The sequence below is a fragment of the Miniopterus natalensis genome, chromosome 2, assembly GCF_054644295.1.
Source record: "Miniopterus natalensis isolate mMinNat1 chromosome 2, mMinNat1.hap1, whole genome shotgun sequence".
Lineage (NCBI taxonomy): Eukaryota > Metazoa > Chordata > Mammalia > Chiroptera > Miniopteridae > Miniopterus > Miniopterus natalensis.
The window spans coordinates 100,944,445-100,957,634 of record NC_142082.1 but is presented as its reverse complement, the minus strand read 5'-3'; the positions used below and the strand labels follow the sequence as shown (position 1 = coordinate 100,957,634).

At 38.6% G+C, this 13,190-nt stretch overlaps 1 protein-coding gene across 1 annotated transcript in view; it reads right to left on the bottom strand.

Annotated features, from left to right (window-relative positions):
- FLT3 (fms related receptor tyrosine kinase 3) overlaps window positions 1-13,190 on the bottom strand; it is a 52,631-nt gene that overhangs the window by 25,966 nt on the left and 13,475 nt on the right. Inside the window, exons 5-9 of the mRNA XM_016209434.2 lie at window positions 10,203-10,332; window positions 7,522-7,649; window positions 7,041-7,180; window positions 6,792-6,945; window positions 5,690-5,858 (exon numbers count right to left, since the gene is read on the bottom strand). Of these exons, the coding sequence (XP_016064920.2) occupies window positions 5,690-5,858; window positions 6,792-6,945; window positions 7,041-7,180; window positions 7,522-7,649; window positions 10,203-10,332 (721 nt within the window). The remainder of the gene's footprint in view (window positions 1-5,689; window positions 5,859-6,791; window positions 6,946-7,040; window positions 7,181-7,521; window positions 7,650-10,202; window positions 10,333-13,190) is intronic.

Sequence of the window (13,190 nt, the reverse complement as noted above, 5' to 3'; positions counted from 1 at the left end):
GCATGCATTTATTCATTCATTCTACCATCATTGGTAGAGCCTATTTGTGGGAGGAATCAGAAATATAACTGTGAGTTAGAAAAATAGATTTCTGTTCTCACAGAATTTGCAGTTTGATGGTGAAGGCAGACAAGTCAATAAGCAGTTACAGTATAATGTGGGAAGTCCTGGGAGGGGAGAAGTAAAAGTTCAGACTTGAATAGAGCGTGAAAAGATGAGTGTTCCCTAAGGCAAGGAAAATGGGAAAGGAGAGGAAAGAGCAAACCCAAGATGCACCCAGAAAAAAAGAAAAAGCAGGTGCTTGATTGGATATGGAGATGGAGGAAGGACTAGAGCACCAATTGATGCCTAAGATTCAAACTGCACAGCTAGCAACCGATGAGCAGCTTCGGGCCCGTGTTTATCTGACACCAATGTTGTGCATCCTTAACTCAGAAGCTAAAAGGCAATTCTGACTGTGAGAATTCATTGACTCAGAGAATTCACTGCTCTGCCTATCAAGTGAGCATTTAACAGGGTTTTTTTTTGTCTGCCTTGTTAACACGAAGGCTGAAGAAGTGAAAACCAAGTAGGCGTATCCCTGGCCAGGTGGCTCAGTTGGTTAGAGTGTCATCCAGATATGTCAAGATTGTGGGTTCAATCCCAGGTCAGGGCACATACAAAAATCAACCAATGAAGGCACAACTAAGTGGAACAACAAATTGACATTTCTCTCTCTCCTTTCCTCTCTCTAAAAATCAATAAAAAAAAATTTTTAAAGAGGGTGGGAGGACAGATGGAAAAGAGGAAGGGGATTAAGAAGTACAAACCACCAGTTATAAAATAAATCCCAGGGATGTAAAGTACATACAGAGAATAGAATCAATAATATGTAATAACTATGTAAGATGTCAGATGAGTACTTAGACTTATTGTGGTGACCACTTTGTAAGGCATATAAATGTCGAATCATTGATGTACATACACCTGAAGCTAATATAATATTCTGTATCAACTGTAATTTAAAAATAAAATTTAAAAATGAAGTAAAAAGGGAATTTCTTATCCTGACCTACTTCTGGACAACAAGAAGGAAATGATTGGTGAAGTGAAAGTGGTAGAATGGTTTGAGGAAAGCCAAACTATAACAATAGGGAGAAAAGTAAATATGTGATTTCCAGACTTTAGGTAGACAGAGTTTAAGTGGTCCAAGAAGAGAAAGATGTGAGCCTCTATAAGGGAAAATGTAATTCTCACTGGACAATATCCAAACACCCTGAAAAGGAACAAGAGAGGACATAAAAATGAAGCCATGTGGTTAGCCAGAGACATGCCAAAAGCACCAGTTAATTTGATAGAAAAACAAATTACCAATACAACTATTGATTATCATGTTGCCCAAAGCAAAATGTTTTGTAAACTCTTTCCTTCCTAAGGCTTTTGTGCTGTCTTCATGGAGTATCACTGGCCATAGTGTCAAGAAGTTATCATCTCACTCAAAGTCACTAATCATCACAGAGATGCAAATTAAAACCACAATGAGATATTACCTGACACCTGTCAGAATGGCTACCATCAACAAATCAACAAATGGCAAGTGCTGGCGAAGATATGGAGAAAAAGGAACCTAGTGCACTGCTGGTGGGAATGCAGACTGGTGCAGCCACTGTGGAAAACAGTGTGGTGTTTCCTCAAATAATTAAATATGAAACTGCTGTTTGACCCAGCGATCCTACTTCTAGGAATATATCTTTAGAAACCCGAAACACCAATCAGAAAGAATATATGCACCCCTATGTTCATAGCAGCACAATTTACAATAGCTAAGATCTGGAAACAGCCCAAGTACCCATCAATAGATGAGTGGATAAAAAAGCTGTGGTACATTTACACCATGGAATACTACGCAGCTATAAAAAAGGATCTCTTACCCTTTGGGACAGCATGATGAACCTGGAGAGTATTATGCTATGTGAAATAAGCAAGTCAGAGAAAGACATGATCTCACTCATATGTGGAATATAGTGAACAAAATAAACTGATGAACAAAACAGATCCAGAGACATAGAAGCATGGAACAGACTGAGGGATCTCAGAGGGAAGGTGGGGGTGGGTGAGTGGGTGGCGAGAGATTAATCAAAGAACTTATAAGCATATATGCATAACCTATGGACATAGACAATAGTGTAGAGAAGGCCTGGGGGAGTGGGGCAGGTTCCAGGAGGAAGAGATCAATGGGGGGGGGGGGGAGGAACATCTATAATACTTTCAACAATAAAGGTAAATTAAAAAATAAAAATAGGCCTGGCCCGTGTGGCTCAGTGGCTGAGCATCGACCTATGAACCAGGAGGTCACGGTTCAATTCCTAATCAGGGCACATGCCCAAGTTTCGGGCTTGATCCCCAGTGAGGGACATGCAGGAGGCAGCCAATTGATGAGTCTCTCTCATCATTGATGTTTCTATTTCTCTCTCCCTCTCCCTTCATCTCTCTGAAATCAATAAAAACATATATTTTTTTAAAAAATTGAAATACTAAAAAAATTAAAAATTAAGATAATTTTTAAAAATAATAAATAAATATCATCTCAAATGTTTTCACTCTTCCAGGTAGGAAAGTAGTCTAAATAGCCTGAATATCCAGGTCATTTTAAACTACTTGTCCTCCTGTTTATGACAGCCAATCCTAGCAATAGAAACAACTGTGTCGCTGACCCTCCTCTGGAAATTCCAAAGGGACTAACCGGTTAGGTGACCAAGAGATTCACAGCTTCCTCTTTCCCCTGGTGTTTTTCTAAAAATGGTCAGCTGTCATGAGACAGGAGATGAGGGAATTGGAATTTACACTGACATAATATCTTGGTGACTAAGAAGAGGTATTGTCATTACCACTATGGAAAGGGTTTTCTCTTCTGTTATAACTAAAATGCAGGTCATTTTTATTTTCCATTTAGCACCTAGAGGGAGGAGTTGAGGAAGGACAGGCTCTGTCTAGTGGCTCAGGGGGTAATTTGGCCATAACGTAAAAAATGTTTTACTCAAAGAACAAGGGATTATCCAAGTCAAATCAGAATGCAGAAAATAATAAAATGGGTACTAGGGAAGCTGAGAGCTTCTGAAACTGGAGAGCAGAGAGCTGGCAGGACTGAGGTGGCTTTACCAGCCCTGAAGGACACCTTCGGGAAGTGGGTGACTCTCTTCCTCAGACTGAAGTTTCTGCAGAGGTCTAAGGAGGATCTTTCAGAGGAATTTACTAAATAATCATAAAATTCTAATAATTCAGGGTTGTTGTTCTTTTGACCATGAAGGTAGGAAAAGCTAAGGTAGATTTGTTTGAAATTCAGTCTATAGAGATAGAAAACAAACAGATGAAATATCCTAGGAGCTTTTCTCAAGAGCAGGACATCAGGACTACTGGAAAGTTAGTTTAATAAAGTGTAAACACATCCAGCCAAGCCCTAATCAACCCTAGGGGAATATTTGAGGAAGTAAATTGGAGAAACGAAGCTGTGAAGGTGGGGAAGCTGAAAGACTTTTGGCGCACACACTATGACCACATCGGAGCTTTTTCAGGAGTCAAGTTATTGCATAGACCTTTCAGTTACATATAAAAACTTATATCATCTCTTGCAACACTAAGATACTGTACTTCACCACAAAATTTATTTTGATTAAATTGTTGAATCTAGGCAGTGGGAGAAGGATGCATACTGTGCTATACTTGAGTTTATTGGCAAATTTGAAAGCTTTTATGATAAAAAGTTGAAAAGAACTCAGATTACAATTTAGTCTGTCATCCCCTATCTCAAAACAGAAACTCATGTGAACAGCAAAAGACATTTAGAGCACTAGTGTTCACATCTTTTATTGTTTATTTTTTTTGCAATATTTTGATCACCTTTTTCATGAAGGAGGCCCACCTTCCTTTTGCATTGGTATTAAGTAGCCCATAGTCCCTGGTGCATCCTTATTACCAACAAACACTATAGTTCTTCAAGAACTTTTAAAAATAAAATGAACACTGAATGTGGGTGTTGTGGTAAGTGTGGTCCTTGCTGTGCAAAGAGGATGCATCTTTGGTTCATGCTATGCACTTTGAGTTGCTTTCCAGGGGTGACAACGATTCATTCACTTATTAAACACCCCTTGACTGGAGGAGGCATTATACAAGGATAGATAAATGACAGAGAAGCTATCCTTATGGAGCTTATAAACTCGCTGGTGAGTTTCACTATATCACCAGGTCATGACGAATGAGAGGTACAAAACTGGGAATCAGAACCTGCCCTGATTCGTTCATTTGGTTGGGTAGTTATGAGATAACTACTTGGGGTGAGGAATGTAGATTGTGATCATGGAATGAAATCAAATTAACTAGCCTACTAGATTGGACCATGACCCACATATCAGAAACATGGTCCTCTAATCAATGAATCTGTAAAATCTTAAGAGGTTGTACGTGATGCCAGGCAGCGTCTGGCACTTAACTGTGCCTGTGTAAATTTGAGAGGGCGGGGAGAGAAACATTACCCTATCTACCCTGGTAGCTCCATAGAGCATCAAGCTCATCAAGAAGATATTAAGGAAGTATTCGTTGAACTAAGCTGAATTGATATTTTTGCCTCTGAATCAGGTTAAAAAGAGAATCCCACAGTGCCAAGTGCTCCACTGACACTGGGTCACAACACAAAGGGAGGGGAAGTGATGGCTCCCGTACCTTCTGAACACAGATCTGTGGTAGTCAATTCAACTAGAAGGAGGGGAACTGACTCCTAACCTTCTACTTTCAAGTCTGATGATTCAGAATAAGAACTTATGACAATGGGGTGATCCTTCTAGGGCAGTTTCTCAACCCCAGACAATATTTTCCTCACCAAGGATGTATAGCAATGTCCGGAGATAATTTGGGTTGTCACAATTGGGGGTGGTGATGCTACTGACATCCAGTGGGTAGAGGCCAGGGATGCTGCTAAACACCCTACAATGCACAGGAGAGGCCCGCCCAGAACAAATCATTATCCAGCCCAAGAGGTCAACAGAGCTGCTGTTGAGAAGCCCTGAGTTAGGGGACTGTGTATCCGTCAGCGCACAGGCCTGGGAAAAACAGAGTGCCTTCAGTCACAGTCTAGCCTGAAACCAAGTTACATAGAATTCCTTTTAAGAGATAAGAGGTCTCATAGCTATAGAAAAGACAAGGGGGAAAAAAACCTTTGTTTTCCAAAGAAGGAATGAAGAATTTCTCCCATGAGAGAAACCCGAGTACAGTTGTACAGGTCCCAGGAAAACAAAATTCTCTTTTAGCATTGATTATTGGGAAATTTCTGCACCTATTTTTTGAAAACAAATCAATACACTGATAAGTAATTCTTTCCTGTTTTTCAGGGTCTTTACTTCCTCAATCCTCTGCAAATGTGCTGAGGGAGAGTCGGTGTTCTCACTGCAGCATGTACTCTCAAATAGGAAGTAGCAATCTGGTGACTCAGAAAATGCCACGGAACCCTGCTCAAATAGGATTCTTTCCATTTTTCGTGCAGTGGGTTACGCTATCTGAACTGACTATAAAACTCTCTGTTACTGTGTCCACACATGTGCTGTCTTCAGTGTCAACTCAATAATACACGAAGTCATGACACAAAACTGCTCCTCTGTCGGGGCAACGAAAAGAGTTGTGCGAAAATGATGCCAAGACCTGGAGCTCTGTGTCATCTCACCTGTACCCATCATCAAGGCCACTCTGTTCACAAGGAAATGATTTTCGAGAGAAGGTCCATGTACATCTGATTTGTGGGTATGCTTTAAACCTGACAGAAAAACAAAACTCTTCATACTGGTCAATTTCATAATCTTCATTTGTTTTGGAAGCGTTTATAAATCCCTTTTCTGTTAAAAAAAAAAAAAAAAGCATTTATGGAAATATATTGAGAAGATAAATTCATGCTGCAGGTCAGATTCGCTAGTCCAAGAAATACAGGAGACTATCCAGTTATGAGCTTGAGCTCATCACCTTCCGGAGTCAAGATTCCTCTAGGAACTGAATGTAAATAATTTACTCTCTTCTCCCCCAAAAATGTATTAATAAACCTATAGACTTTGCAGATGATTTCAAAGGTTAAAAGGGTTCCCCCAGAGCAGCCAACCATGTACAGAGTAGGGGTCCCCAGCCAGACTGGCTCTCTCAGTGACACATGCCACATAAAATAAGTTCAGGGCACAAGTCAAAGAACAACCTAGCCAGCAGTATTCACCAGGCTTCCTGTGGAACACTTCCTTATCAGTGTGATAAGAGAATCACTTCATTTCTTAACATTTTCATTACGCTGAAGGCTGCTACCTAATCTGAAATTACTTTAAAAGCATGATTATTTTCAAATCTTCCATCTTTCACCCAAATTTCAATGCATGTGGGTGCTTGTCCAGATCTCCCAGTCATTGCCCACTGCCCTCTCAGTTCTTAGAACAAGCATTTATTAACTCCTTGCTTTGTGTCAGGCTCTCTTCCAGGTTCTGGGACTACAAGGATAGAAGGAATTACTCCTGTTCTTAAGAAACTTCTACTGGAAGACAAAATTCCACAAACAGATGGTCACGTAACAATGGGGCAAGTACGAAGACAGTGACATTCAAGCGGGCTTGGTTTGACTGGAAAAGGAAGGAAGTGGGCAGCTTATGTTTGCAAAGCTACTCTGACTCTGTGTCTTTCTCAGCTTTTGATACCAACATTACATTGAAATCAGAATTCACAGCACATACCTCAGAGTCCACACCAAAGCAACTAAAAATACGAATAAAGGTTGCGTGAGCAGCCTGCATTACCTATGATGGTAACCAAAGCTGACTGACTGGGATGCTTGGAAGAGGAACAAGTGTAATATCCAGTGTTGTTTCTTTGCACTGATGATACAAAAGCAAACAGAATCCGGGTCATAGTTCTGTTTCTGGAATAGGTACTCATCTCAAAGTAGCTGCCCTAGGTTTTAATAAAACAAAATGGATTTAATGATTTCAACCTGGATTATCCGTTGGCTGTTTCTGCATTTTCAGAATACAAATGTGTCATATTACCTCCTCCAGGGCTTTATTCTCTACTTCCCAGGTGAGCCCGAATCCATGGTTTACATGAACAGCTCTGCACCTGAGCCACAAGGGTTCCCCCACTTTAAGAAATAACTGTGGCAGCGTGGTCTGAGGAGTCTGATTTAGATCTAGAAGATGAAAACATCCCAAGTAAGAAAAGAAGTGATTTTTTACTCATTGCAAAATATATGCCGAACATTCTGAAGAACAAAGATTTTAACATCATTGCAAATGTCACAAACCTTTTTATTATTTTATTAATCTTTAAAAATTAATGAATTAATAACAATCTTTTATTTTTTATTAAATCTTGTAGCACTTACAGAATCCATAATATTACATTTAAAGTGGTATATAGGGACAACAGAATTTCTGAAGTTGAATGATTACCTAAAAGGTCATGGTTAGTCTCAGATCATTTCTAAGGAATGGTCACTGAAAATAGAAATATATAACATTATGGTCTTACCTATAGTGAACAGCTTGGTACATTCCTTGCCCAGCTCATTTCTTGCACAGCATCTTATGTCTGTTCCAAATAACTCATAAAGTACACTTTCCTCCTTTGTAACAACAGCTGGACTTTCTCCTTTACAGCTACAATTAGAAAATAAATGTCATTTGACTAAACATGTTTTAAAATTACAAGTGAATGTTCAGGAGAAGAACGGTTACAGGTTCTAGAGCCTGTTTTATTAAGAGCCTGTTTAAGAGTGCAAAGGAGGGAGCAGGTCAAAAGGCAAACAAAACCCACACTGGTCATTTCAGCAGAGCTCACAGGGAACTAGTTACTCATCATCTCAACAATCTGAATAACACTAGAAAGAATTACATAATAAAACAGTTTCAATTTTTTGTGTTTGGTGACTTCTTTGTTGTTGTTTGAAGAGAGGGGAAAAGAATTGAGAAAAGACAGAAGCAGGGGAAGGAAAAGAGAGAAAAGCTTGATTAAGATTAATAATCAGTTTAACAAAGGTAGGTATCTTTTCTCTGAAGCACAGAAGGGGACAACCAATGAGAGGGAGAATAGCAAAAGTCACCAGTTCCCAGAGCTAACTGTGTCCCTCCTGAGGGACATCAGCCACATCTCAGGATTTGGCAGAGCCCCCTCCCCTCTCCTCCCTCAGCAGAGGATGGACTTTGTCCCACTGAAAGCTTCCCTAACCATCACCTTTCCCACAGCAGATGCGCTTTTGGAGTCTGTGTATAGTCACTTTTCTCCTCTTTATCACTGTAGTCAGGTGCATTTTTTTCTTTGTTTATGCATCATTCCATGAGGGTATTATTATTATTATTTATTATGATGATGATGATGATGATGATGCAGGATAGTAAGAAACTAGGAAAATGCCTGGGCAAGTGGAATGGAGAAACTGAGACAAAGCTAAACACACTGGCCTAGCAATTTATAGCCAGATAATAAATCGCAAGATTGTATCTTTCCTAACCAAGCATACTTAGGAACAAATGGTTTACACATTCCAGACTGGGCGCGGAGGCAGACCAGCCATGATCAGGAACCTCTTCGGTGGCATTCTTTGAAGGTGAAACTGACCAGAGAGTGACCCTGACCCCTCTATCCATTCATTTCCATGAATCAGCCTATTGAAGGACAGACTGGAGAGCTGATGAATATCCTATTGAGATCCTCCCCTGAGATCTCCCTTAAAATTTCTGCCTTTAGAAAACACATAAAAACCCTCAAGATAAAGGAAGACTGTGTGTGCTCTCCTTGGATCATGCCCATGCCTCTCCTTTCCTCAGTCATGCACTTTTGCTCGCTTTCTCCTAAACTCTAAGGGTCCCCATGAGACTTGCCACCAGGGGAGCAATGGGCAGCAGCAGTTTGTCCCAGGCTAACCCCTGAACCTGTCTCCAAGGCCCTCTTTTGTCTGACTTCTCAGTGAGCTAACAGCAGCCCTGCCTTGGCCCGCTCCTGTCACTGTGACTTACTTTCCAGTGAACTAACAGCAGCCCAGCGTGGTTCACTTTTTTCTTATAACATTTCTAGAAGGCGAAAGCAGCACTCCTAGGCTCTCTTCTGTTGCTTCTTTTATCCTAAGCCCTTCCTTCATTTCGCTGTCTCTGGCTTTAATAAACATACTCTCAAAATCACCTGGACTCATACTGTGAAATCTTTCCTGCATGAAGTCAAGAACCCACACACTACAGGCAGACCCACTCTGGGTCCAGTCTCTTTCCAATGACAATAAGATAATAGTTTAGGTTCATTGTAGGAATTTTGGAAAATTTAGAAGAAAAAAACAAAGAAAAGAGTTTTAAATTACCCAGATTTTAGTGTGTAGCTTTCTAATTTTTTTGTTGTCCATGCACACATTACAGACCTATCTACAAGTAATCTTTCTTTTCCATCTAAAATTTGGGATCACACACATATATTTCTTTTTCTCCTCTTTAGTCCCGTTTCAATAAAAGTTGTTTAGTAAATTTTAATTAGTTAAAATTGCATAAATTCTTACCTTATGAAAATTTAGCTATTGCACATTCAAAAAACAAAAGTAAACAGTTATATATTACTCAGTATCTGCCAGGTACAGTTCTTTGTGTTTCAAAAATTTCAACTGATTTCATCACCATGGCAATCTTATAAGGTAAGTACTGTGACCATCCCCATTCTTCTGATGGGAAAGGAGATTAAATAACATGCTCAAGGCCACACAGGTAGTAAGCAAACCAGAGTTCAAACTCAGGCCAGATTCTATGTCTTTAACAATCAAATTAAACTGCTCTTCCAACATTAACAGAATAATCACAAATTAAGCACTTATTCACAGGGAATTTCTTACTTATAGGGAACGACACACTTAAATCCATACCTTTCTTTTTTCCCAACTAGATACTCAGGGAACTAACAATCCTGTAACTTAAAGGGCTTTTATTCGTGTTGTGTCATGTCCAGGGAGGACCTTGCAGTTTAGTGACACAACATAGAGTTCCAAAAGGCCACCTTACTGAAACAGCAACCCCCATCCTCCCAGAAAGTCCATGCTAATCATTCTTTAAGGAGCCAAAGTTTCCTGTTAACGTGGTGACAAGTTCAATTGTACATCCAGTATGTTGTCAGCTGCATTAGAGAAAGACCAAATAAGTATAGGAATCATTGTAGCTATCTCTATGTACATGTCTTACCTTTCACTCTGTGGATCACAAAACACCCATTCCACGGTTGGTTCTGGAATGCTCTCAGATATACAGACCAGGGCATCCTGATTTTCCATTTTTCTAAAGTATGGTCTCCTTAATGTGTAAAGCAGTGTATCTAAAGCATCACAAATTATTAACATTTTAATATTTTACAAATAACTGTCTTAGCAGCCCTCTCAAAAAATTCTTTATCATTAAGAAAAACTAGTATTTTATAATATAGCAGTGTCTTCTGCTGCACTCCAAGTATGTATAATAATATAAACCCTCTTCACCAACATATTAAATTCAATTCTGGTGGAAACACCAACTATAGCATTTATGCTCTTAGCCAGTTTTCTTGGGCATTTTACAAATCCACAAACCACTAAAGACAAGTGGAGAGAAGCCATGTGAAAATACAAATATTGATACATATAGGAAAAAGAAAACTGGAAATAACATAAAGTTTAAAGCACATGCTTATATAGTTTAAGACCCAACTTTCTTCCCATAATTTTATCTAGATCAAAGCAGAAATACACAAATTTAGAAATGCAGAAGTATAATAGGATGGAGTTAGAACTGGAACTGAATTGAGAGGTTCAATTTAGCCTCCTGTTTACACTAAACCATCACGCCTGGCCCCTCCCCCATCTGCTACTCCCACAATGTCTAATATATAAACTTTCTACCTCTGCTTGGATCCCTCTAGGGACAGGAGTTCATTACCTCCCTGAGTAGATCCTTCCATTTTTCAACAAACTTTTTTTTAAAAGAAAGTTTCCCTATGCTAAATTCAATCTCCCATCTTATAATAAATTTTATCTTAAAGTATTATATAGTACTTTATATATGTGTGTGTGTGTTTACATATATACACAAAAGAATATATGAAGTGTAAATTTTGGAGCATAATAATAAAAACTAATACCCATGGACCCATACTCAGCTTAATAACCAGAATATTAATAAACACCTTTGAATGTACTTTCGTGCTTCTCCCCATCTCCCTAGGTAACCTATATCCTGAATTTTGTGTTTATCATTCTGGTGTTTTTAAAAATGTCACCACCCTGGTCAGGTGGCTTAGTTGGTTGGAGCATTGTCTGTTGCACTAAAACACTGCAGGTTTGATTCGAGGTCAAGGCACATATCTAGGTTGCAGGTTTGATCCTCAGTCCAGGCACTTATGGGAGACAACCCATCAATGTTTCTCTCTCACACTGATCTCTCATCTCTCTCTCTCCTTCTTTCTCTCTTTCTCAAAAAAAATCAATAGAAATATATCCTTGGGTAAGGATTAAAAAATAATAATAAAATAAAAATGTTTTCACCACATAGACATGTGGCCCTAAACAATATATTTGTTTCTTTTGTTTTTGTTTTGTTCTGTTTTTTAAATTGGTTCAGTCTCTGGTTTTTTATTTTTATTTTTATTTATTTTTTATTTTTTTAAATACATCTTTATTGACTTCAGAGAGAGGAAAGGAGAGGGAGAGAGAGAGATAGAAACATCAATGATGAGAGAGTCATTGATTGAGTCCACAACCCCGGCATGTGCCCTGATCTGGAATCGAACCCCGATCACCTGGATCCTAGGTTGATGTTCAACCGCTGAGCCACGCCCGGCCGGGCTCTTTTGTTTTTGAGCTTCAACAAAAGGTATCATTCAATATGTTGTCTCACACAACTTCATTTTTTCATCCAATCTTATGTTTTCAGTTCATCCATAGTTCTGCATGTAGCTATACTTTATTTTTTTTCACTACTACCTAGTATTCCATTGGTGAATATATCACCATCAATGATTCCATTTCCTTGTGGACATTGGGTGGTGTCCAGTTTTTTATATTACCAGCAGTAGTGCTATGAGTACTTTGTGCATTCCTACTGAGGCAGTGTGTAAGTTTCTTTAGTAACATACCCAGGAGTAGAACTCCTGGTTTATATGGCATGAGCATGTTCAGTTTTACATATAATAACAATCTGTTTTCCAAAGTGGTTATATGTACTAATTTCCACTTACATAGTAGGATATGAGATTGTCTAGTGTGCTCTACATACTCACCAAGACTTCTGAATTGTCAACAATCTAGTGGGTATAAAATATCTTGTTGTGGTATTAATTTGTATTTTTAAATTATTAATATAACATATCTATTGACCATTTAGTTTTCATGTTCTGAAAAAGAAATGACCACTTATGTCTTTTGTTCACTTTTCTACTATGTTTTTTTCCTCTTACTGATTTATAGGAGCCCCCATCTATTATTACTATTAATCTTTTGTTGATTATGTGAGTTGCAAATATTCCATTTTCTGATGGTTTTTACATTCTCTCCCTGTAACTTCTGACCATTGGTCCCAATTCTACCCTCTAGAGCAATTTTTTTAAAGTACAGATTTATTTCCACATGAAAATCTTTCATATACTTAAAATCAGAAACCAATCACTTCGTAAGTTATATAAATGTTTAACCACTGTGCTTCATCCCTGAAACTAATATATGTCAAAAGTAATTGAAAAATAAAGAAATTAAAATATTTGCTACTTAAAGAAAAAAAAAAGTCAGAAACAAAGGTCAAAGGAGATAATTACCACCCAAGGTACTCTAACTAGTTAGACCAGGTTTCCTGCCTCAGATGCCAGAGGATCTCCTCTACATCACATTGCCCTCAGACTTCTCTCCTCAAGACATTTCATTTTCTACGCTAACCATTCCCAATTTCCACTGTTCCTAACTTAAAGAATTCCAAGTTCATCACTGTCCTGATTGTTCTCTTTTGTCAATATTCATCTGAAAACAAATAGAGAACTGAAGATAATAATCTTCTACTAATTTCCTGAACCTAGACATATTTTCATGAACACAGCCAAGTTTCAGATTTCCTTTTTTAGCAACCATGCCATACTGTCGGTTAACACAGGACCTGTGGTTCACTAAACGTTTTTTCTTTTTCACACTGACTGTTGGCAAGTCTCCTCCACAT